The 26,044-nt window shown below is 42.2% G+C and overlaps 1 protein-coding gene across 9 annotated transcripts; it reads left to right on the forward strand.

The window, feature by feature from the left end:
• Positions 1-764: 764 nt before the first annotated feature.
• On the forward strand, positions 765-25,831 carry ENTPD5 (ectonucleoside triphosphate diphosphohydrolase 5 (inactive)). 9 transcript variants are annotated; one of them, XM_086748483.1, is made up of 16 exons: positions 777-877; positions 3,096-3,213; positions 3,783-3,984; positions 6,159-6,436; positions 7,671-7,750; positions 9,738-9,881; positions 10,262-10,337; positions 11,955-11,990; positions 12,865-12,953; positions 15,670-15,749; positions 17,237-17,298; positions 18,739-18,840; positions 19,710-19,850; positions 20,209-20,265; positions 21,827-21,942; positions 22,130-25,831. In XM_086748483.1, the coding sequence occupies exons 4-16, from the start codon at positions 6,220-6,222 to the stop codon at positions 22,214-22,216; spliced, it is 1,287 nt and encodes a 428-aa protein (XP_086604609.1). In that variant the 5' UTR covers positions 777-877; positions 3,096-3,213; positions 3,783-3,984; positions 6,159-6,219; the 3' UTR covers positions 22,217-25,831. The 9 variants fall into 9 exon arrangements, 8 of the variants coding, with proteins under 8 accessions (XP_086604610.1, XP_086604609.1, XP_086604608.1 ...); XM_086748482.1 differs by lacking the exon at positions 3,783-3,984; XR_015258641.1 differs by lacking the exons at positions 777-877; positions 3,783-3,984 and having other exon boundaries at positions 929-3,213; positions 22,130-22,499; positions 25,582-25,831.
• The last annotated feature ends 213 nt before the right edge of the window (positions 25,832-26,044 follow it).

Below are 26,044 nucleotides of genomic sequence, written 5' to 3' on the forward strand. Positions count from 1 at the left end.
AACTTTGTATCTTCTTATTCAATAAATAGGATATTAAAATAATTTAGATTTACTTTGCATTTTCAGTTTCTTTTTCTAACTGCAAAGGGTTTTTCTTGGCACTTGGATTTAGAAAAGTAGGAATAGGACTAAGGGGAAACCACCTGCGATAGAGGAAATGGAAGCTACAGCGCGGGGCTTCATCGCGGCATTCTGAGTAGAGCTTGGCTCTATTTTCTCGACAGCCTTCCCCAGGTAGCTAAAACCAGCGGATTCCCCCTCAGCTTTCTCTTTTCCAAGCCGAGCAAACGCTTCGGCCTCTTCTCGTACACCCCGCGCCGAAGCCCCCGACCATTTCGGTGCCCCTCCCCTCAGTTCGTTCCGGTACGTTGCTCTCTCCCTCGTACTGAGGAGGGGCAGAACTGGAAGCCGCATTCCCGAGGTGAGGAAGGGGGTCCCGGGCCGGGAGGGCACTAGGGGCAAGGCCGCCCCCTCGGCAGCCCAGCCCGGAAAGACTCTTCCCGCCGTAAGGCCGCCTGCCCCGCCGCCGTCGGCCTGCGGAAGCGGGAGAAGGCGCTGCGGCCCAGCGACCGCCCGCCACGACCCCCGCCACCGCCGCCACCGCGTCTCCACGGCAACCCGCCCCGCCCGTTACGGCGGAGGCACCGCCCCGTTGCCTCGGTGACCGGCGGCCGCGTCGCCTGTCTGCCGGGCGCGCCGCCTCTGCCCCGGGACGCCTCCTCCTGCCGCCAGAAGCGCGCGCCGGCCCGTTGCCGTGGAAATCGGACGGCGCCCTCCCGCGACGCGCAACTCACGCGACGGGCGCGTCGGGCAGGCGCGCGCTGACGTGACACGCAGGACCGGCGGGATGTGGCGCCGCCAGCGCTGCGAGCGGCCGGTGAGCGCGCGCAGCGGCGGGTAAGGGGGGGAGGGAGGTGTGTGACAGCGCCGCGTTGCCATGGAAACCGCGCCCCTTCTCGCCGCCCTGTGCGAACGGGCGGCCGGCACCAGGAGAGCGAGGGCTGGCACGGGCCCGCTCGGGGCTGCCGGCGTCCTGCCGGGCGCGGCGGAGGAGCGGGCAGAGAGCTGGGTGACCCCCCCCCCAGCCACTGCCGGCCCGTGCCTGTTCCCGGGGCCCTTGGAGGCAGCTCCGCGGGGGGGATGAGGCCTCGAGGAGGTGTCAGGGAGCGGCGGGAGACCCTGGAAAGCCGAGAAGTCGGCGGCGTTTCCGTTACTGCCCCGGGGCGGGCAGCGGGACGCTCTGTCTCCACCGAGCCGCCGCCGTTGGGTGGCCGAGGAGGCAGAAACGGGCGGGTGTTCCTGCTTGGCGTTACCGGCCTCCGCTTCGGGAAGAACCTCTCGGTAGTGAGGTTTGGCAAAGGGGGGTTGGGGTGCCCGTCCCGAGCCCGTTCTCGGAGAAGCTCCGGTGCTTCTCAGGCGCCCAACCGGCAGCGCCGAGCCCAACCGGGCACCGGAGTTCTGAGATGGGAGGCAAAAGCCCTCTGCGCCCCAGATCTCTCCGCGCCCACCGTCCGTTTCCGAACGATACCGGTCGGTCCGATAGATATTTGCAGCCCTGGAGGTTCGGGGGTGCGGGGTTGCGGAGGAGACGCTCGCTGTGACGCCGCAGGCTCTCGGGAAGCGGCCGCGGGCTGAATAAGGAGGGAAACTGAAATCGAAATAAATAATTAACTGGGCCAGAAATTGAAATAAATAATTAACGTGTATGTGGAGCCTCAGTACGGGGAAAAGATTGAAACTGCTGATAACGCGTGTTTGTGAGTTGGTTCTGTTTTGGTGGGGTTTTTTTGTTTGTTTTTTTTTTTTCCCCTAGCGTTTAAAGCTCTAGATCCAGCATTTTGCCCAAAATGCATGCGTGCAAATAAAATTGTGCCATTATCTTTATGGAAATGCTGGAAAAATCTGTCAGTGAATTCGGTTATTCTTTCTGTTGTGACTTTTAAACTGTGCACTTTTAAGAAGCTTACATTTTTGTTAAAACAATCCAATAAAGCTTTTTTTTTTTTTTTTAACTAGGTAAAAATAAGTCCAGGAAAAAAATGTAATTACTTTTTGTTTCAGGGAAAAAAAAAAAAGAAAAAGTATTTGTCTAGTCACGAGTGTTAAGTGTAAAAGCCGCTCATCTGGGAAATCGATCTTGTTACTGTTTTAGTGCGGAAAATAGACTTTCCATTCTGAATTATTTTTGGCATGCTTGAGTCATAAATAACAATATGAATTCAATTACTTAATTCATCTATTTTGTTTCCTAAGATATTTGCCTAAATATTTATATATAATAAATATTTCTACTTATTTCCTAATTATTTTTATTAATATCCAAATATTTCCCAATCATATTTTAGAAAGCAGAAGGGAAATTATTGTGTATCTCAGATACACTGCTTTTCTTTCCCCTCAGATCAGACAAATTCCTTTTTACAGGGAAATGCTCCTGTTGCTGTGTTTAGGGTTTTGCATGTTCTTTTGTGAGAAATACTCAAGAACGTGAGTGAGACTTTCTTGTCTTGAAAACACCAGGTTTTTTTGTATGGTGAACTCTAAGTAAGGTTGTGTTTTGCTGTCCTAAGGTTTATTATTATCATTATTCTGGCATTGGTTTTACTTTTGTTGTTTAAGGAGAATTTGTTTGGAATTTTTATTTCTTTTTTTTTTTTTTATTTCTTCCAATTCATGCTTTCAATCTTTGGCAGTCTCTATGCAACATCACAGTATTTTTGGATTGTGCAGTCTGTGCAGCTCCCAAATCTTAATATTGGAGGTGCTTCAACTTTTTGGATTAGTACTTAAAATCTGCCTTACACAGATGGTATTTACATGTGTTTCTCTGTGTTGGGAAATGAGCGTTCTACCTTGTGTCACTGGACTCAGGCCAGTGCTGTTGAGGTCAACTGCAATGTTTGTGCAAATGTTTTACTAACTTGTTGAACTCAGTTAACTTTCAACTTTAAAATTTGTCTTGTGTAATTATCTGAGCGTGTTTCACTTCTTGTATTGAGCAATGATAAACTCAAATTTGAATAAAGCAACTCAACTGACATTTTATGTGCCTCCATGACCTTATACATGCCTGATACATGGTCCACTCCCACTAGCTGAAAGCAAAGGTGAAGAAAAGAAGTGCAGGCACGGTGTCTCTTGTCGCAGCGCTCCAAAGTGGTTTTCATTAGGAATCTCTGGAGTGGAATAGCTGTCGCTTCCATCCTGCTTCAGGTGTGTGCCTAACGTAGTCACAACTCATGTTCATTCTTACTGCTCATTTCTAAAGGCAGTAACTGCAGCCTACTGATGGTGATCTGTGTGTTTTACCTGCTGAACTGCTTGCTTATATTAATGAACTTGTGCTCATATTGCTGTTACCCTGTTTTCTCCTTTCTGTTTGTTGTTCATTTTATCTATCCTGTAGTATTCTGATACTAGCTAGGATTTTAAGTTGTTTGAGAGGAACTGTTCTGGAAATATTTTTCCTTCTCAGTAACTAATCTCTTGTCTATCTCTACCCTAAATTTTTTTCTTGCATTCTTTCTTGTGACCTTTTCTTTCCAAATTACTTTTCTATTGCCATTTCTGACAGTTTCCCTCTCTTGTCTCTAATTTCTTACTTTCTTTGTCTGTTTTTATGCTTCTTGTGTACACTATTTTGGCAGTGCGCTCTATTAAATGGTCTTCACCACTCATCAAAGAGGCTCAGTGTGCTTTTTTCATTCTTAATGAGGGTGGAGAAAAATAAAATCCTGAGCGGTTTTTTTTGGGTTGTTTTTTTTTTTTTTGTCCTTATGAAGATAAAGGTGGAAAGGAAAAAGGTCAAGGGAGAAGTAGAGAATGGAAAGTGTGAGATGGTGGTGGATGTCTGAGAAGGAGTAGCTTAGGGAGCGTTTCATGGGAGGCTAAGGCTTATCCACTATTAGACCTGGCAAGAAAAGTATGTGTTAATCATGGCAGTTGCTCAGATATTTTCGGATCATTGGAGATTCTGAGGCTTGCGTAAGTGTCACATGTGCCACTTGTAATAGGACTCTGGAGTTTGTTCTTAAAGCAGGTGCTTGGGTTGTGTTTGAGATTGTTCGGTAGGCAAAATCCTTACATTGCATGAGAATAACAACACTTTTTCTGACCAGTTGGAAGGTAGTAGCTCGTTAATGCAGCTTATGTTCTGTTAAAACAGCACAGCTTCTTGGATTTTCAGTAGACCTCCTTGCTGTGAGTGAAGCAAATGTGTGCACCTTAGTACAAATCCATAGCTATGGAGCTGCCAAACTGTGCAGCACTTTTCATGAACTCTCTTCAGGATAGGACTTTTAAGTTGTTATGGGCTAGAACTAAGTTTTTACTCATCTCCATATAAAATGTGAATGCTTTAGAAACTACTACAGTTGGAGCTGACCTGTCATAGAGGGTGCCCAGAGCTATTGCCCGTTTGTGGAATTGTAAAGTCACTTCTTTCTCCTCTCAGAAACTGCTTCTAGGGCAGAGCAGATCGAGAGCTTGTGCTTCTGCCGGCAGCGCTCTGCATTTACTAGGAACAGGAGGATGCAAAAAAAGGTCACAAAAGACAGGCAAGGTTGTGTTCTGGGGTGGGCTGCGCATTTTGTTTGCCCTAGAGATAGCTGAATACTTGTGTTAGAGACACTTAAGGAATGAGCTAATGTGACGTTGTTTATTGAGAATGGGTAAAAGTTAATCTCGCTTTGCTGTAACTGGGAACAAAGGTGAAGGATGTAAATAATAAAAGCTGTACAAGGGCTAAATCTGGGATAAAAGGTAGTGGAGGGTAAATGAATTATTCAGGTGTGGAAGAAGGGTGTGTGGAAATAGAGTCTACACCAGGTTCGCATAGAAAGAGGAGGAGAAAGGTTAGGATTAGGAATGAATAAATGTAGGATAAAGGTGGCAAATAAAGATTTTGAGAGAATTAACATAGTGGGGCTGAGCAGATTGCTAAAAAACAATCAAATGTAAGGGCTAGACATGGGTGAGGGTCTCAGGCAGAGCAGATGAACAGGCATATGAAGTAGAACATTCAGTGCTGTGGGTGGATGGATGTGTTACCAAGTGTCTGGAGAATGATAAGGAGCTGTTTGCACCTTCTGTATGCTGAGTGCTGTGTGTGTATCAATGCAGGCGACACTGCATATGGTGGGGCATCTGGCCACGTGCTCTTTTCTGCTGTTAAAATACAAATATATATTCTCCTCCTTTTTACCTGGGCACCTAATGAATCCTATAATTTCTGTGCCCATGTGTTTCCCTTTTTAGCATTTCTTAGGAAAAATATATGCAAAGAGATACGAGTTAACAGAGAGGAGGTGTAGTTGTATCTTGATATCCAATAGTGCGCCGCCCACCTCTGGGGCCTGGGCTTGCTGAAGCTGCCATTGGAAGCTCTGTACGCAGCCTCAGTGTTCGGGGCAACTGGTTTAGATATGAGAGTGTGGTGGGGTTTTGTTACATTTTTTTGTAATTCTGAAAATGCAAACTGTGTCAGGAGAAAATTATGAAAAACCAAAATGAAGACAGAAAGGAAAAGTATGAAGAATACTGAGGCAGAGCCCAGGTGCATCTTACAGTTCCGTCCCTCTTGTGCGGCACAGGCTTTTCTTGGGGACAAGGATGCTGCTGGAAGGATATACCTTCACTCTGTGTGCTGTTCTCTCCCAGCAGCTGTTCTTAGCCTGAGATGAAATTCTCTTTGTTTGTCACTCTGAATAACACTTGTGTTCTGCCACAGCATCTCAAGTGTGTAAATGTTAGGGCAAAGGGGTTCTGCCCTGAGCTCCCCTTTGGTCATACTTCTTTTCGGATAACATTTGGGCTTTTGGAGGTTCTGGGGACTCTAAATGTTGAGAACCTTCAAGCCAAATCAGAGGAAAAAAGTAATCTAAAGTCAAAACTAGAAATACTGGGAAGCAAACTACTTTAATTCTTCTGCATTTGAGAAATGGAGAAACCTTTACTCTGAAAAAACAAATCACTTACTTAGATGCAGTTGCAGCACTAAGTGCAGTAAATGACATCTTTGCAATGAGAGGTTGAAAAGTATCTAAAGAGAATATATGTGGATGGACTGCTTTTTTTTTTTTTTCCTACAGACTTTTTAAGGTGAGGACTCTTGGTAATTTTCATTCCAGCTTTTTTTTTTTTTTTTTTTTTCTCTACAGAACCTGCTGCAGCTCTGTGATTGCTGATCCGTACTTGACTGCCTGAAGGGATTCTGGCAATATGGCATCTTCCAGACTTCCCATTCTTCTAGCATTGGCATTTTCCTCTTTGTCCTTTGTTCTTTCCCATTCAAACAGAAAGATGTGGTTTCAGGATTTCTTTCCACCTAACATGTGCCCTATAAATGCCAAAGCAAACACTTTTTATGGCATAATGTTTGACGCAGGAAGCACTGGAACCCGGATTCACATTTACACCTTTGTGCAGAAGAGCCCAGGTAAGACCCCGTGTCAGTCTGTGCCCCTGGAGCATGTTTACTCAGGTTCCCACTTCCCAAAAGAGAGGGGCTTTTTTCCGAATGCTGCATTTGGAAACAACTGAAGATTTCTACAGTTTGTACTTCAAATGTTCCTCTGGTAGATGATTATTGTCCATTTGTGGTGGTGTTTTGCTATGAAAATATCTTTCTTGTAGATCTTCTGAAACTCAGAGGTTTAATTCTGTGTGTACTGGAGATTTCCGAATTTCCAAAGATTTTCATATATGCGGCTGTTTAAAGGAACTTCTCATTGAGTTGGAAAGAGGCTTACACTGTTTTTGTCAAGTTGCATGTTACCTTGAATCATATAAAGAGAAACTTAATTTCTGCATATGTTTATATGTCACAATTTGTAGCAAATTGAAATCAGTAAATTACAAAGTTAGAAGCACTGAAGGTCTGAGCTGTTTCTAGAAGTCCTGTGCACAGATGCACTGCGCTCTAGTGTTTCTGCTTCTGACATGGTGCAGAGGTACCCAAGTTGGCTGTAAATGCAACCGAAATCCCAAAGGTGAATCAGCTTGGGTACAGTGAGCCAGCAAATTTGCAAAGTTTGAAGGCTGGTTGGTGGAACTCAGCTAATAAGCCCTTCAGGGCCACGTGTAGTACCTATGTAGCTTCACATGATTTCAACCTCAGTTTGGAAGGACTGGTGCAAAGTCCAGCTCTGATGGGCTCACCCTGACTTGTAATATGCAATACTCAGGGGTAGCTTCTAGGCTCAAGCTGCTCTGGGAGCAGTGGTCACACTTGTTTGGCTTTGCCTGAGCCCAGTCAGCTCTGTTCTGTGTTTGTGAGTTGGATGAATCACCTTAGGATAATCAGGTGTTGACTGTGTGAATTAGTATTTCACAATTAGCTTGGGGACAGAAAAGGAAATAAATTTTATTAAGATTAGGCAACAGTCGTACTACATTGCTATAACTCATTGTAGTTCACAAATGCAAAATTAACATGCTTCTAATTATAACCATGTGTTCTTAATAAATTGTTTGTGAATTTGGAGGGTACAAAGGCAACATTAAATATCTTCCTGAAGTGAAGGAGCAGTGCTTATTTTGGGAAGGGAATAGTATTGTTTGCAGGAGGAAATCAAGGATAGTCACTTTACAGGCGTTGCAGGCAACCTTTTTGAAACTAAAGAAAAATATTGGAGTTGTTGACTGTCTCATGTAATGTTTTATTTGTGCAGAAAACCTGCCAGAGTTGGAAGGGGAAATCTTTGAGTCTGTTAAGCCGGGTCTTTCTGCCTATGCTGATCAGCCTGAAAAGGTAAGACTGCCCTTCATTCCCTGTGAGTTTGTCTTGCTGCTGCTAATATCGGTTGGACTCTAGCAAGCAGTTAAAGTATTACTAATTGTAATTGCAGAGAGTCAAGAAAAAATGTAAAGGTTCTACTGCTGCGTCTCTAAACCCATTGCTCTAGTTTTGTGAGTTAATTTCTACACAGTGAAATGGGAGCTCTTATTTTACATATTCCATGAGTGGAACAATGGCTTAATTAATTGCTTGAATGCTATATACAGCTAGACTCTGCCTTTGAAAATTTCAAAGACAAAGTCATTTTTGGCTCTAGAAGCATCCATATTCAATGTTTATTTCCCCTATAGCTACCCCAAATGTGAGTGAATGTATACCCCTATCTCATTTACTAATAATTTTCTCAATTTTTCCTTTTGGTTCAAATTTTCAGTGCTGGTCACTGTTCAAAATGGGCCTATTTTGTTTTGATTTGTTTAGTTTAGAAGTAAGGGGTTAAGACTGCAGAAGTTTTATTTTTCAGTTGTGTTACACTGACAAGCAAAAAGGATTAATTTCTCTGATTCCTAAAAATGTTTAATTTTTTTGTGTATGTAGTCAGATCTACAAAAGTTAGTTAGTTTTTGTTAAGTTGTGGAGAAGAAAAAGAATAAAGATACACCTAGCATGTTAAGTCAGGCCTTAATATTTCTCTATCCTCAGACTTCCAAGAATTTGTTTGTTTTGATTCTTTGCTGTTATCTTTGCAACCATAGCTTGGAAGCCAGCGCTCAGTGATATAGGACTTGCTTCGGTCATGCTCAGTTCAAATAGTTGATTACAGTCTTAGCTGAATAATGATTTAGGTACAGGCAGTTACTCTTCTACTGCCTCAGGACTTTTGTTTTTTGTTTATATACTAAGTTTTTCAAAATACAGTTGGACAGTTCCATCTTCCACAGTCAGATATATTCATTAACATATAAATTTACAATGTTAATAAGAAATTGAAGCTGAGTACCATCCTCTTTATTTTCAAATGGAGGTGGTTGTGAATTTGTTCATAGTACAGTTATTCCATGCCACTCTGTTGGATCAGGAGTCAGAAATGAGCAACAGAGCAGAGAGCGCTAAAATGATCCTGTTGTTATGATACACAGGGCCACTCCTGAAGTAAGCTGCCATTTTCCAGATCCCCTGTGCTGACAGTAAGCTCTTTCACAAGCTAAAGGAGGTGCCAGAGAAATGATAGATTAGATACTCTACCTTGTGTGCTTTTGCAGTTTTGGAGCTGAGGGCTAGCAGAGTTACATTCAGTGCTACAGGAATTTGAGTGTGAAACTCTATGGAGGAGTGAATGGCATTTGGATTTTTTTTAAACTTTGATGAGCTCTCCCATGGTTTCACTAAATTGTCTTGTTTGTGGGTAGGAGAGGAGAAGAATTCACCCAGAAGAAATTTCTAGGAATTTCAAAGGAGAATGTTTATTGCCAATGCCAAACTGTAATTGTTAGAGCAGTAAATAACTGAGAGTGCAGCAGTGATGCTTGTAGCTCGTGTGGTAACCATTCTACAGCTGGCATTTTCATTACGCTACTTGCTATGGACACACTTGGAATTCTTATATTGCATTTAGTGAAATCTACAGACATCGCCCCTGAGCTTCATAGCTTCAGGTAGTAATTGCACAATTTAGTTTCATCATACTGCAAGATGTTTAGATTTGTCAGGTAGTCGGTTCCCTCACCTCTCTCCACCCTTTCCAAAAAATACCTTTTACAAACAATTAAATTTTTCTCACCTAAGCTATATTTCTGAATACACCCTTCCTTCCACTGCAGACATCCTCTTTAAGGTTCTAACAAGATGTCTAGCACAGTTTTTATACTTATCTTGGGTGTGGGTGAGAGATCTTCTGCTATTGAATACTGCTTTCACTAGAGTTGAGGGGGAATTGGGAGGCCTATTTTCTGATGGTCTGTGGGAGGAAACCGTAAGAAAAATATCTTTTTATTTTTAGGGTGCTGAAACTGTCAAAAGATTGCTGGACATGGCTGTAGATGCTGTGCCACCTCATCTCTGGAAGAAGACCCCAGTAGTGTTAAAAGCCACTGCTGGGTTGCGCTTGCTGTCGGAGGAGAAAGCTCAGGCTCTGCTTTTAGAGGTAATACTAAGATCTTCCAGATGCACTAATATTGCTCTCCCAGTTTCATCTTTCATGACTCAGTTCTCCACTCTATTTAGCATAAGAGAATTTCAGCTGTGAAAAGTGACTGTAATCCCATAATAGCATGAAACTCACAGGCTTTACGGACTTCCTTGTATGGTCCTGAAATCCCCTGTCTTGATGTGGATAGAAGGCATGGGGAGAGACCTACGATACTTGGTTCTTGCTTCCCTGGCCCTTGAAAGAGGAAGAATTTTGTCTGCTCCACACACTTGTCTTATTTTCTACTACTGTGAAAAATAAAACTTCCTCTGTCACCCTCAGAGCAGAACAAGACTTTTGAGACCAAGGAATCTAATCATTATTTCTTTCTTCAGGTGAGGGAAGTTTTTGAGGAATCCCCTTTTCTCGTTCCAGAGGACAGTGTTAGCATCATGGACGGGTCTTATGAAGGTACGTTTTAGAAGGAGGAAGAAGTGAAAGTGAAGAGAACTGGGGGAAAGAGGGAGAGATCTTACGAACATGAGAGGGGAAAGAGAAATTGTCACTGAAGTGAGGGGAAAAATGAAATGTTTCTAGCCCTGTTTGAAACAATGCAAACCTGCTTTTCCTAGGAGGTGTTGATTACTTGGTCATCTATTAGGCTACAAATGCAGATACACAATTTGATGTACGAGTTAGATAGATTAAGATTAATCTGAAACCTTTTGAGGCTCCAGAAGAGAACCTAATCTCAGAAATAATTACGCAGGCTAATGCAGGCTAACCAGCTGAAACCTGCTCTTGGGAACTGGTGGAAAAAAGATGGTGTCCACCTCTGAAAGGCTGCAAGAAAACATATAGCAAGCTAGGAAGCTTATGGGAAGTGCCTTGTAAATTCTGCAGTATCAGCGTTAAAAATAACCTCTTTTTGGGTTAAAGTTGGAAGCATTGTGAATATTAGAGGGGAATGAAGGGTAACTGCCAAGTATTAAAAAATGAGATAATGAAATAAATAATAAATTTTAAAATACTGTGGTGGGAAAAATGCAGCTAGTAAAATAGCAAGGGAAATAACATAAAATGCAAGAAAAGGTGAAATATGTTGTAGGTTTGGAGTGAGTGATGATTTTGCAGCGCAGAATAGACCACTGTAACATTTTGGCTACGTATCCAGACATATTACCTTGGAGGATAGGCAGATAATAATCCTTCTGTATGGATGCCTGATAAGAGCCATCTATGATGTTACGTTCAGTTCTGAGCACTTCATTATGGCAGATATATTGCCAGTTTGGAAAGCGTTCAAGGAAAGCAAAAAGAATTATCACAACGCTTAAGTGACTAATAAATGGAGGAAGGTTAAACAGCAAAATCTGTCCCTATGGGCCAAGAGAAAAGGAGAAGTAACATAAAGTCTGCAAGTATTCAATGAAGTACGGTGCAATGCATAGTATATTGCTAGGATTAACAGGTGATTTGTATGATAGGGAGAAGTGTTGTATTGACAGGGAGTAGGACTAATGAGGCTTAGTAGAGCACTATATAGCCTGCCAAGATTTATTTTAAAATCCCACTTTTTCTACTGTCATGTGTTTGCCTGTGTTTGGGTGAGAATCACACCAGCATCAAGCAAGGCACCGGAGTCAAAGAGGAGTTGTTTGTGCATTTCAGGTTGCCACTATGTCTGTAGTGTAATTATACAAACCACAACATTAAAACACAGAGTGCAATTTTCAGATTAGGAATTGAAATGCTGTGGGGGAGGAATGTGCCCAAGGAAGCTTGTGCATTGTGTCAGCTCATTACTTCTTTGTATATTGTTTGGATAATAGACATGATTTGTGCATGCTGCAGTTGCGTGCACGCGCATGCACGTTCTACCTGTCCCAGCTTGTGAGATTTTAATGAATCAATAATGCATCCTATCACTTAATTATAAGTTTGAATTAATCTCTGATGTATGAGGTGGTTAAATTAAAATATTAATGATTTCCAGGTAAATTAATAACGTGGAGGGGTGGTGGGGTAGGCAGGAGGTTGTAGAAGTGTTCAGTGGTGACTTGTGTTTTCCTTTTTCACTCTTTGCAGGAATTTTAGCCTGGATCACTGTGAACTTTTTGACAGGTAGTTAATTCTGTATAACTTCTCTCTAAATATGAACTTGAGTTTCTTCTATGGAGGTGATTGCCCTAAGTTCCTCTGCCTTGGTTGCTGTGTCCTGCTTTTCCTCCCCATTGTGGCACCACTGCTAAAGCAGTGGATTGTCTTGGGCAGACTGTGTTCCAGACGGCGAGCCATACCTGTAGTAAGAAGGAGGCATCTTAATGCAGAAGGTGCCAGGATTTACTCAGGACTGGGAGGCACTGGCAAGCTAGTTTCCCTAAGATATGTAGGGGAGTAGTACTGCTAATCAGGTACAAGGTGGGAAACAAGGTTTACAGTATTCTTCATTCCAGCACGAATGACAGGACTGAAATGGTGTAACAGGGAATGCACTGGTGCTGTAGCCCTACTGGCTCTAAGAAGTTCTGAGAATGCAAGCTGGTGAACAGAAAAGAAAATCAGTATTCTGGTAGATACATGAGCATGCAAAAAAAAGCTGCTCTGGATTGAGAGAAATGATAATAGCTGCTTCTGCTCTTGCTGTCCTTCCTCTCCTACTGCTCTTGGCCAGTTCCATGTTGGCTACAGAATTTATGTACTCTCCCTGAAAGTGTTCTGCAGGAGATACTTTGCCTCTTACTTTCAGTTTTTGCTGGATGCCTGGAGATTTATCTGCTTTTGTCTCTTTGGAGGTGAAACTGGAATCAAGAAAGAAAGTCCTGTGAATCTTTTTGTAATACCTTCTGTTTGCCTACCTTGACTCTGTGATGTTTTTTGTCTCTGAAGGCCAGCTCAGCCCTCCTGTATTGCTGTGATAATGTGATAGCTTGAGGCTGCCTGAACGTGCACGCAGTATTTTGCACTTGGGGTGTTCTGAGCATGATGTTGTTTGCAGGGCAGCTGTCTGGCCAGAACCAGTATACTGTTGGGACTCTGGACTTGGGAGGAGCCTCAACCCAAATAACATTCCTGCCACGGTTTGAGGTGAGGTTACAAGGGTGCGGGTTGGGACTGCAGGGCCAGTGGAGAGACCTGAGCACTGCTGCGCTCTCTGATATAATTTTGTCAGCACTGGCACAAGCAGAACATCTGTGGTGCACAGAACATCTGTATTTCTGTTCCCTTTGACATCAGCAGTTGGCTGATAGGCACTTGCAAACAAAGGAGCCTGGATAACAAGGAAGAAAAAAGAAAGAAAGAAGGAAAATGGGTAAAAACAAAGAGAAGCAGCTTTTGTTTTCTAGACCCAGCCTGGGAAAGCCCCATTAATGCAGACAATTATTTTGTATTCAATAAATGTAGAAGATTTCCAGGGAGTATTCTTGCATATTACAAGAAATTTAGAGTCTGCTCTGAGTTATGTTTTTGGTTTGTTTTTTTTTGGTTTTTGTTTTGTTTTGTTTTGTTTTTTCCATTACAATCTGATAGCAGATCCTCACTAAATTTTAGAGGGGTGTCTCATGGGGCAAATGTCTTTTATAATAGCACAGACAATCCCTCTTTGTTTTCTTATCAATTTCTTCTCATTTTCTTTGAGAATTCCCCTCTCTGCCCCTCAGTGTATCTCTGCTGGATTTGTCAGGAATACTATAGCTCTTTAGAAACAGTTTGAACTGGGACCCAAATCTATAGTTTGCATGGGAAAATTACTTGGGTGTTGGAAGGGCACTATAGCATTCTATGCCTTGATATTGTGAAGTTGGTTTTGTGCCCCTTTCTGAAATAATCCTTTGTTTAACATTTTTTTTTGTTTACAGAAATTGAGATTCTCAAAGGGTATTTGGGGACTATGAAACACATGGGTTTCATATCGGGATATTTTAATTCTGCGATGGTGGGTCATGTTGAAACATGACGTGCAACCTTATCCTGTTCGGCAAAGCCTCCAGTGCTCTGGGCTTGCCCTCTGTTTTGTGTTGATAACACCTGCTGAAGCGGGCGCTGGACCAACAGGAAGGGGTGTTGCATGTCAGGGATTTGAAGAATAAATAGAGCTGCTAAGTAGGCTGAATTGCAGCTCAGGATTCAAACCTCTCCTTAGGGCCCTGCAGAAAAAGGCCTGGAGGGTTGTTACTGACCAACCAGGACCAATGGTGTGAATTCGTAGGGCAGCGTGGAAGTCAAGGTTTACATTGCCTGCTGGTATGCTATGTCTGCTTCTCGCCTGTATTGTCAAGTTCATATAAAAAAGGACATACATAGCTCAGTGTGTTTCTAAAGAGTTTTTCCCATCTGGTGGAATTAGCAGGGATTTCCCCCTTTGATTTGCAGAGGAGTTTTTTCCCTTCCTGCAATTTGAGCCAGTCACATGTTTGCTCTTGTATTAATTTTGAACAAAACACTGTAGTAGTAAGAGAGTCATTAATGAAATATAGATTACAAGCAAACAGAGGACATACAGCTGCGTGGAGCTGTTCTTAAGGTAGTGTTATGCTTTTCCAGGTATTATTGCCAAAGTTATAAACAACTGAAAACCAATCATAACCACTACAAAATTGTCTGGTGCCTGCCTCATTTGGAAAGGGTGTGAGGATTTCTACATTTTTGTGTAAGTGAGGCATAAAAAAAAGCTGGTTGTTTTCTCCAAATAATTTTTTTTCAGGATCTTTTTTTTTTTTTTTTTTTTTTTTTTAAATTTTGTGGTGTAAGGTTTAGGAGTAGAACTGAAAATATGGCAAGGTCTGAGTGTGGTGGGTCAAGGACGTGACTGCTATTCCAATGAAAATATAGCTGAGGCCCAGAACAAATTTCAATTTGTATTTGTTCAGGAGAGAAACTCAAACTAACTACTGCCAGATCTCTTTCAGCTTTGAACAGCTTTCTGTCTAGGACTTTACAATTCCAGATCTGTTTGGTGGCTTTTTTTCTGTATCTGGTTACTTGAATGGTAACTGCTGGGACTCTGCAGCCCAGTCCTTTCTGAGATTCTGCTGCTGAGATTCTGTAACAGTGTCTGATATGAATGCGTAGGGCCAAGAAGGGATGGGAGAATGAGGTCACTAGCAGAGGGAAGACGGAAACGAGGATTGAGATCTTGGAGACTGGAAACAAAGAACGAGCCCTAAACTGGTTCAGATTTACAAGAACATGAGAGTTAGTCTGGCAAGAAGGTAGGGACTGAGTACCAGTGAGGTGGAGGTGTGCACAGAGAAAAGACTGTAGAAAGAGGAAAACTGGAGGTGGTGAGACAAGAGGTGAATTTAGAGGAAAGCACTTTAACCAGGAGGTAAAGCAGCCCTAAGACTGGGAGTGTAGTGTTTCCTTGAGTATTAGCATGACATCTAATATGGTGAAAATGTGGCCTGTACTTTGCATTTTTAATTCTTCTGAGTTCCTGAATTGAGATGCCTAAGCTGGGTTGCAAAAGTTCATAGTGCTTCTAGTGCAGCTGATTTCAGTGAGGAGTCTGGATATACATACTAGCATATAAATAATCTGAAAAATTCAGATATCCTGAATTACAAAGTGTTTTCATCCTGATCTGTTGCATTTCCCTATTATACACTGAAGTGACACAAAGTAGCGCATAAATAAACTCAGTGCTAAAAGCTGCAGTTATTACAGCAGTGGGCACCATTGGAAACTGTTACTTGTTTTCAAAGCCGACCAGTCTGCAGTAAACCCTATGGTGATAGTACATCAAAATTTGTTGTTCTTTATTGCATAATAGAAACTAAAATATTTCTTCTTTTACTTTTAGGAAACTTTGAAGGAAACCCCTGAGGATTTTCTTACTTCATTTGAAATGTTTAATAGCACCTACAAGCTCTATGCACACAGGTGAGGAGCAAAAAGGCTGCTGTCTGCAATGGGAAAATCAGTCTTTCTGCAGTCCCTGAGCTAACCACAAATGGCCACGTCATCCATTACCAGTTGGGACCATGACTTTTTTTCTTAGTTTTCTTTTCTGCTTGAAACATTAGTTGAAGTGGAACATGACATTATATCACTGGAAATGTTCCAGGATCATGTTGCTGTCACTGCAAGGGAACATTAGTCTGTCAAATGAAGAGGAAGCATTATGAGATATATTTAAGGAGAAGAATTCTTATTACTGGATTCAAGCCAAATATTCTGGACCAAGCAGAAAGGTTGCTATCGTGCCAGCAGTCAGAACTAAACCTGCTCAGAGATTTGGAAAGAGGACCTTCCTGAGACTTTTTCCTTCTTAGTTCAAAATGGCACATCTCATCAGCAACTGGATAAAAAGTAAAACCTAGACTGATGTAAAGCAAAGAGAGACAACCACAGGCAGCTGATACAGACCACGGAGCCCAACAGATTCTTGAACCAGTTGGAGGGGATACTTGGCCTGGAATAATATAATTGTGCTTAGACAAGTTTCTGAGATGTCTGCAGTGAAATCCAGGGAGTTTACCTGCATGACTTACAGTTGGTCTCAGTTTGTTACTACTGGGACAAAGACTATCATCTCAGTCAGTTACAGAATATGCTTACTTGACAGCAAAACTGGTTTAATAGTACTCCTCTCCTACTACTTACATTTACTCATGTAATTGATTGCTGTATTCACCAATACAGTCCATTAGATCACTTAATATAATAGGGATTGAAAATCGTCTCCTAAAAAAATGAGGGAGCTGGAGGTTAGTTTAACTCTGATTATTCTGTAAATGTTTGTATTGACATGACTAAAGGGATAAGTAGCCAAACACAAAGAGGGAATGAAAGGCCAACGGGTTTTTAATCTAGCTGTGTTGCTGAAGCCAACAATGTGTAATGACATTCTCATAAATGTTGTTCACATCCTCGCTTGTAATGAGTATAGCGATCATCTGTGGAGTCAAACAGAGGTGAATTTCACACAAAGGCACAGCTCCTATTTAGTGGGAGGTTCTGCAGTTTCCTATTAGTTCTGCCCTAAGAGCACATAGTCTTATGTGTGTGAAATACGAATGGCCATCCTGTTCCCCATGCAGTCCCCACATACACTTCTTTCTCCCTCGTTTTTAAGATGGTGCATTTTTGCTTTTCATGAGTGCCTTGTAGAAATACCACATCAGCTCGAACCACTTTCTGCAGTGTTAGATTTACCCATTTTACAGTTCTTTGTAATTCTTGTGTTTGTATCACTCTTTTGGTACTTGGAATTGTTCTGGCAAAGGGAATTCTCAGTTTTAGAGAGGGAGACTTGTGGAAAGCAGAGGAAGGAAATTTGGTTTGGGTGTTCCAGGATTTAGGAAGAGGCTACCGGTGAAGCATACCAGATGTGCAAGAATTAAAACTGTAATGTCTGTTGTTTGCAGCTACTTGGGGTTTGGACTGAAAGCTGCCAGACTTGCAACGCTTGGAGCTTTGAATATGGAAGGTATGTTCATATGATAAAACATCCAAGGTTTTTTAAGAGACAGTTAGACTTAGTCTTGTGCCAGCAGCCCATTTCCCATGTCTTCACTTTTGTATCTCCTGCTTTTCTATGTTTTCACTGGTGTACATCTGCCTGGAAATGGGCTACTGCTTGTTGTCCTTTGGGACAACTGCTTTTCCCTGTTTCCAGGTTCAGCCAGCAGTGAGACTGAGTGCAAATTCCAGAAACACACACATGGTAACATACAAACACTGTATAGACATGGCCAGCCATGAACTCACAGCTTTACCAGCATCCACAGAAACACAAACAGCATTAATAAATCCATTTCCTAAGGATTACTGTTTGGGCCAAACCCACTTTATAGGTCTCACTGGTATCTACCTGGTCCACTGTGTTCCCCCAGACCTCCTGTTGTGTTCTCTGACTAGTCTAGCTTGAAGTCCACGAGCATATCACACACACTCTTGCTCACTAAGCTGAATACATACTCACATTCCTGAGTCTTTCTAGTCTCTGACTCAGATCTTAAGTCCTTACAGTCTTCATGCCCAGACTTTGGGCCTTTTGTCCAGCCTCTGGCCAGGACCTGGGGTCTTTCCACCTTCTGGGTTCTTACTTGCCAGCTAGGTGGACTTGTTTTAATTACTGGAATGTACTCAAATAAAAAATAGTTGGAAATAGTGTTTAAGAAGAAGATAGGACAGACTGTAGTGATTTGTCACAAGGCTCGCCCGGAAAAGCATACTGACCAGCTGCCTACTTAGTTGTGATTGCCCTCTTTTATTGCCCCTTCCATTTTTCCACACTTGTACTTCCCTGATCCCTTGATTCCCCCTTTCCCTGCCTTTGAGCCTTCCTCTAAACATGCCATAGTAAATTTTGCACAACCATTCTGTAAGAAGTTTGCTTTTTCTGTGAGACCTATGCTGGCCACAGTAATCATGTTTTCTTACCATCAGTTACAGTATTTCTGGTTGAGCCCTTCAAGGGTTCCACGTTCAATGGATCCTGTAGTGGCCATTGATCAGCATCTTAGGATTTTTTGTCTTCATTGCTCAGTTGCTTTGTTTGTCTCAGTTATCTGCTGTTTGTTAGAGTTTATGTATCTGTGTGTTTAATTTATTACCTCTTTTGTTTCTTGTCTTCTGTGGTGAACAGCCATTATCCAGATATCCTTGCACCATTTATCTTTCATTAGCAAATGACAAGCCCAGCTGCTCTGCAGCTTGCAGGGCAAAACAGACACAGCTTTTCCAGACTGAGACTGGTCCTTAGTTCATAATCAGTTTGTACAGCACCCATCGATTCAGATTTCCATACTTTTGCTTAAAGACCTTAATGAAGAACTTTCAGGCTTTTCTTTTCTGGTTCTTCACACTGATTGATAAGTGTGTTAAATTTTATCCTTTCTGACTCTCCTCTCTGGTTTCATTCCAGCTGTGGATGGACAAATGTTCCGCAGCTCTTGTTTACCAAAGCAACTGGAGGCAGAGTGGCACTTTGGGGGAGTGAAATACCGGTATGGTGGCAACATAGAAGGTAAACTAAGGAGACTTGTTGCTTCTTGTAAGCTAAGGCTTGTCTCCAGAATCTTAAGTTTTCCTTGGCAAATACTCCCATCAGTTACCTTGGGTTACGAAGGACACATGTCCAGTCATAGATGTGGACTTTTGATAGAGCCGAAGAAAAAGCTGAAGCTGTAAGAGTAGCTGGCCTGTACTCTCCATATTCTGGCTGTGATCTCTTATTACAGATGCTACCTTTATAGGAAATATTAAGAGTGACTTGTGCAAATAAGAGGTTTTTTTCTGAGGCTTTGAGCTAAGTGCTAAAACTCGGGCTGTGTTAGGGTACAATAACTGGTACACCAAAGTGTATCATCTCACATGTGGAGCTGCCGCTTAAAATACTGTCCCTAATGTTGCACCAGAGGGTGAAGGTGATACCAGTCAGTGTCTTGAACAGACCTCTTTGGTGACTGATGTTGCTTTGCTTTACAACAGGGAACATAAAAGCCGAGTTGCTGATTTGGTGTGTGTAGAGTGGATTGATAAAATGATGATGTGATGGGGAGGGAAAGTAAGGTTTTATTTGCAGGTGGTAGCAAATGTAAATGAGATTCTGCTAACCATAGAACATAACAATGGGAGATTTTGCCTGATGTGCAGAAAGCTTTTCATGCACTCACGCTAGTTTACTCAGCACACCTTTCAGATATTGCTATGATCTGCTCTGACCAGTTCCACTTGATGATGCTGATTTAGAGTCCTTGCCTGCATGCAGGTGCCATGCTGGATTATGGAAAGGATATCTAAGCTCTTCTCATCTCTTCTGATGCTTTAATCTCTGATTCTTCCATCTCCTGGACGTGCCTCTTTGGCTTACCCCGTCTGTGTTTGTCCTGACAGGAGAAACAGGATTCAAGTCTTGCTACTTAGAAGTACTCAAGGTTGTCAAAGGAAAACTGCACCAACCAGATGAGATTCGTGGAAGTTCCTTCTATGCTTTCTCCTATTACTATGATCGCGCCGTTGACACCAACCTAATTGGTAAATTGGTTTGGGATAATCTACTAAGTGTGAGCATGTCAGCCAGAAGGTAGACAGAGGAACTGTGGAAGCTGGAGCCATGGGGAGCAGGGAAAAGGAATGGTGTTGAGAAAGAGGAAATAATACACAAAATGCCTTTGGGGAGTGAACATGTATCCGTCAGTGCAATTTGATGTTCAGAGTTCAGTGGCTGAGACCTGTGCTCTGAGCTCCAGTTATACTTGCAGCTCTATCCTCTGTTACCAACAGATCTCCCTCCTAGCCCAGTATCACCTAGTTGCACTCTAGGGTCAACTTAGGTATAGAACACAAATGCTGTGAGGTCTATGATGATGTTTTCTCACCTCTTCCTTTTCAGACTATGAAGAGGGAGGTGTTCTGGAAGTGAAAGATTTTGAAAGAAAAGCCAAAGAAGGTAAAAGTCATGAGACTTGGGGAAACTGGTGGGGATGACAAATTAAAAAAAAAAAAAAAAGAATGTCTGTAGGCAGTACAAAATGTGAGTCTGACTTAAAAAAAAAAAGTTTAACCTTTATTCCACTTACACCTTCTGTGTCATGTTACTTAAGCTTTTATTAGCCAACGTCTGTAACTATTGCAGAAGAAAGTTCTGAAGAGCAGTGAGGGGAAACAGTGTTAGCAGCTTTGCAGTTCTGTTCAAGAGAGGAGAGAGAGAGTTTATAAATGTCAGTACAAAAGAAAGTTAATTTGTTGTATCAAGAGCTCCTTCTGTCAAACTGCAACTCTCTTGAATTTAGGAGAGTCCTGACTTCTGTGAGTCTATCACCTTAAATTCTTTTTAATCTCTAACAAAATGGAGGGAAAGAAGAGAAGTTGTTTAAGTATGACAGCCTCTTCTGCATTCCTTTCCCTCCCTTTGGCTTTTTTTCTGAATGCTTGTTCTAGTTTTATACCTCCTTCTGTGAAAAAAAGAGCTCCCACCTTGCCATGCTACTGATGGCTAAAGCTTTAGCTTACAGAGCAAGACATTACCTCTGAATTGTGATCATCCTCATGATGATTAGTAGACCATATTTGTCACCAGAAGATGTTTAATTATGTAGTTCAGGACTGACTTTTTTTCTAAAATAGGACCTAAATTCTAATGATTTTTAAGTTAAACCTTTCTCCTTAGAAACTCAGATGGTTTTGAATAGGAGGATTAGGCTCTAAAGTTTGAGTGTGTTTGTTTCGTTTCCTTGGATACTGAGAGAGCTTATTTCCAAAGATGCAGCTGTTATTTAACACCATCAAAATGTTTATTTAGCTTTAGAGCATCAGGAGATCAATTCTGTGATCCTAAATTAATGCTCCCCTTTCTCATTTTAATAGTATGAGGATGCTGCTTATCAGTAACCTTATCACTTATCAGAAGTGAACTCTGCTCTTGATGCTTGTAGAACAGGGCAGTAACAGTAACAGTAGGTCCAGAAGACAACGGTTATGTAAATCTGCTTCCCAGTCACCGTCACCCTTACTGTGGAATCTTGATTTAGCTGCAGTGGCAGAGTGGTTGGTTGGGCAATAGCCTCGTCCATGCCCTTGGACATGTGTGGTTGGAAAAAAAGTAAAAGCAGCTGCCAGCCTAGAAGAGGGAGTCCATTACTGGAGCCATCCTTGGAGACTAGACAAGGAAGACAAATGATGTTGTGTTCTTGAAAGACTAAGTAATAACAAACTCCCTGACAGTTACCAGTTGAGCAGAGATTCAGACTTCAAAAGAGCTACGTGGATTATGTTGCTGTAATAAAAGATGTACTTATGATGGAGTTAAGAGAAACTGGAAGTACTATATGGTGTATTCTCCAACATCATAGAACAGCTGCGCAGCATGTTCCATATGTCATATGTACCCCTTAATAGAAGTGGGTGGCTTGTTTTAGTAGGTTTTGGCTTGAGTTCAGTTTAAAAGTGTAGCATAGATAAAAGCTGCTTTATTTGGCTGAGATGCCTTTTTTTTTTTCTTCCTTCTCTAGTCTGTGATAACATGGAGAGGTACAACTCAGCCAGTCCTTTCCTCTGCATGGATCTCACTTACATCACTGCTTTACTAAAGGAAGGTTTTGGATTTAGGGACAACACACTCTTACAGGTGAGAAAAACAGTTAAATCCCAAAGCCAGCTTCCAAATTTCTCTTATCAATCAATGTGCATTAGTTCATTTTTCTGGCTAATTATCTGCTGAGTCTTTCCAGAGTTGTTACATGTAGTTACTGTCACCTGTGTAACATAAGAATCTAGAAAACTGTTGGGAACATCTTAATTTTCTTCCTTTACAGTTAACAAAGAAAGTGAACAACATAGAGACAAGCTGGACTTTGGGTGCTACTTTTCACTTACTGCAATCTCTGGGGCTAACCTATTGAGCTGTGACATTCCTGTGGACTTCAGCATTTCTGAAAGGCTGAGAAAGCAAACTGAAATCTCCAGGTACGATGTTCAGCTGGAGTTGGTTACAGAGCAGAACATGGACCAAAGCTATAAAACAGATCTTCACCCTGGATTGGCATCATGCATAATGAGAGTTGCCATAGTGTGATTTATAATTGTGATTGCCATCAATGATCCAGAAGCTGCCTTCTGAAAGTCAAAAGGCCTAAATTCCAGCAGAGTATCTGCAAGGGGCTCAAAGCCAGCTTTCACCAGCAGGTTTGTATAGCATCCCATTGCTAGAAGCACAGAGTACCTGGCATGTGGTTGCAGACTACAGACACGTGACTTCCCCTCCCCCTTTTATTTTAAAAATACATTAACTTAAGTTTGCTTATGAGATGCTAAATACAGAAATTAAGGATGGCATCAACAGTCTTCAGGGAAAAGTAAACAACTCTGGATGCTGCCAGGCTGAGCATTCCAAGTACCCGGCTCTTAGCTTAGGTAGTACATTGCAAGACAACTTGGTCTTTCAAGAAGGGCCTGCTATAAGCACACTTTGGGCATGGTTTTGGGAAAGGTGTTGGCTAAAACACAGGTTGTAATTTACCAGGCATTTCTTTAGGCAGCAGTCGTTTCCTAAGCAGAATGTATTCCTTTTTGCTGCCCTTTACAAGTCTGCAGCTGTACCATACATCTGGCTACCAGACCTGACAACTTGATTCATTTAGCTTGTAGTCATAACACATAGTCGTGCTGGCACAACTAGGCAGCAGTGCCAGCTATTTAAACTCCACTGCCAAAAGAAACGCTTGTCACATTACACCCACAAGGAAATTAAGGGTGCAGTCAGATTAAATAGCTCACTTTGCCGTTGGAGGCAGTTGTGCTTCTCTGCTCACAGCAAGGCACTCCCACAGCCTTCTTTCCTCTGGTGCTGCTGCTCCTCAGGTTCTTTGGTGAGACAATTCACAACACCAAACTTGAGTTAAATCAGCTCGCCGAAGAGTCAAGTCTAGTGCTAGCACAAGGGAAATAGGCACTGCATAGCCTGGAGAGACCTGCTGGGCCAGCAAGCTGTTAGAACAGCACCTCAGCCCATTTTGTCTGAGTAAACTCTAAGGTGTGGTTTCCCATCTGAAAGCTGGGGCTTATCGCTTCCTGCACTCTCCTTAGGAACCTCCTCTGAATGCAGAGCTGTGGTGAAACAAGTTGTTTTTTTCAGTTGTTTAACAGACAAAAATAGGGAGAGAGCAGAATTAGCATCAGAAAGGGGGAGAACAAGAGCTTATCCCTTCCTTGCTTATCCCTTGTCCATTTTTAATTGTTTTAAACTTCATTTCTCTTTAATTGAATATAGTGGACTGGGACCCATAAAATGGTGTATGCAGCCCTGCATTGCTCTGGAATTATTTTTAATATACACAGCAGGTATTTAGGAACAGTGTATCCCATGAAGGGGCTGCAGCTGTTTAGGAAGCCCAAAACTTCTGTCAAGATGGCATGAAGCTATTTGAATAACAATATAAAGCGAATCTTGCCATCTCTTTCACACCAAACACATAAAACCAATGAAAGATCCATATTTTAAATAAAGCTGTTTGTCAGACAGTCTAGAAAGCTGGGCTGTAGGATCCCGGTTTTCTTGTTTAATTGGCTATAGAGAACATCAAGATTGCTTGAATATCTTGAGGCTCCAAGTGTGGACCTTGCATTGTCCTAAGTAGAAACAGCTGTAGAGACAACTTTTTCCATCCCATGAAATAGCTGGCACCTAGCTCATCAAAAAGTATTATCTTCTACTCACCATGGAATGCGTAAGGTAAAGATGACTTTACCCTAGTCATAAGAACAGAGAGGTATTACCCACATGAGTAAGGGAAGCTTTTATCCACTGTGATGAACGCTTTCTTGTCAGGCATTTGCAGTTACTTATTTGCTATAACACACCTTTCCCACTTCTGTAAAACCAAAGACTGCCCTCACACTACCTTCTCTGCAAACTGGATTTGAAAATAATTGGCAATTCCGAGCAAGGGGAGGAAAGTAGCACGCACATGCCCTCACTCATCTTGCCAAGCAGTTTGAAGACTTAGAAGTTTGCCTTACTGTGAATATTAGTCCATTTCCTCTAGTTAGCAGCGCAAGTTTGACTGTGGCTGATTAAGCTGCTCCCTTCTCAGATCTCAGGTTTTTACGGTGCTAGAGTACAAGGCGTGTTTTTGATTTAAAAAGTTCAGCCAGCAACATGAGTCCAAGGGTTGGGGAGGGAGCTACCCGTACTTGTCCCACCACTGACACCTTGCTGTAAAATCAGACTGTTTCTTTGAAATCTGAAGTGCTCATCGTACCTGTACTCCTCCTTACCAGAATCTGCTTTGAGATCCATCTTGGGAAATTCCTCAGTGTCACACCAAACTTTGTTCCTTCCTCACTAGAAGCTTCAGTTTGAGCATGAAGTAGTTATGGCCTCTTCTCAACCACAAACCTTTCTTACTCCCCTTCCTAGTGTTTGGCAAAACTTAGTATATGGTCTGGTCTGGTCTGCACAACAAGGTGCAAACACATTCATTTTGTCTTCAGTGAACAATAGTATTCACTTTTGTATTCTCAGAGGACACAAAGTAGGATGCAGTGGTTACTAACCAGGTTGCATTACTCCTGAAAACTAGCTAATTTAATAATCCAAAAGCCATCTTTCAGTCTGAGCCAGTGCTGTGACAAACTGGTACTGTATCTTGGGGCTACGAGCCGTAAGCAGTGAGGCTGTATTTCAAAAAGGAAGGGAAGGTGGGATGTTTGATGTAAGGAACAAGCAGAAGCAGCATATCTGCCAACTGAATCGAAGCTTGCCCTGACGAGTACTTAAGGGTTTGGTTTTGTCTCAAGGGAGGATGGTCTAGAACAAGACAGGAGGCACCATGTAGAGGAAGTTTCTTTTCTGTGTTCTTTGCCTCAGATTCCGGTACTACACATGCTAGGTGGGAGTATCTGCTTCCCAGTACCAAAGCTGCATTAAATCTGAATGCTCAGGGTCTTCATTTGTCAGTGGCACAATTTGTTAATGGAGGCAAAACTGCTGCTCTCTACCAGGGGCCTGATTCTGCAGTCATGAGAGAAACAAAAACTCAGTGCAAAGGTTTCTTTTGCAAGAAATTGCAGAATTGAGCCCTTGCTGTTTACATCCAAACTACTCAAGGTGGGTGGGGGATCCAGAGAAGCCAGTCAAGTCCTCACACTTACCCTAGTGCAATGAGATTATTTATTAGCTTAACTAAAGACTAAGCAGCCTTTTAAGGGAAGAGTTCTACTTCCAGCCCTGATTTTTATCTCCTCCTTCATAATGTCTTTTAACCAGCCACTAACAGGAACTGCCTGATAGGAGTGACTGAAGAAGCACAAGTGATGACTTTCAGTTCAAAACTTCTGTTTCATTCTTTCTGATGTTAATTCCTGATACTGGTTAACCGGATGTGTAAACCTTGCCCACGGGCAGTGCCCACTTAATGTTGCGAGTGTCAAATGTCTAATGCCGGAGGCTGGTGTTTGGAACCCAAGACAGAATATCTTGAATGTCTATTTTAGTAATTAAAGCATTTTTAACAATATTCAAGACATTGTTGTGCAGTTTTATTTCCTAAATATTATTGTTGTCTTGCATCTCTTCATGGAGCCCTTAAGACTAGCCAGTTCCACAAGAAAAAAACATTATTAAATAAAAGCACCAAGAGAAGGGGAGGGAAAAAGGTGAAAGAGAGAGAGACAGATTAGTGCTTTAAAACATATCTGCCATCATGAATTGGCTCTCCTCTACTGAAAAC

Source organism: Chlamydotis macqueenii, chromosome 5, assembly GCF_036417535.1.
Source record: "Chlamydotis macqueenii isolate bChlMac1 chromosome 5, bChlMac1.mat, whole genome shotgun sequence".
Lineage (NCBI taxonomy): Eukaryota > Metazoa > Chordata > Aves > Otidiformes > Otididae > Chlamydotis > Chlamydotis macqueenii.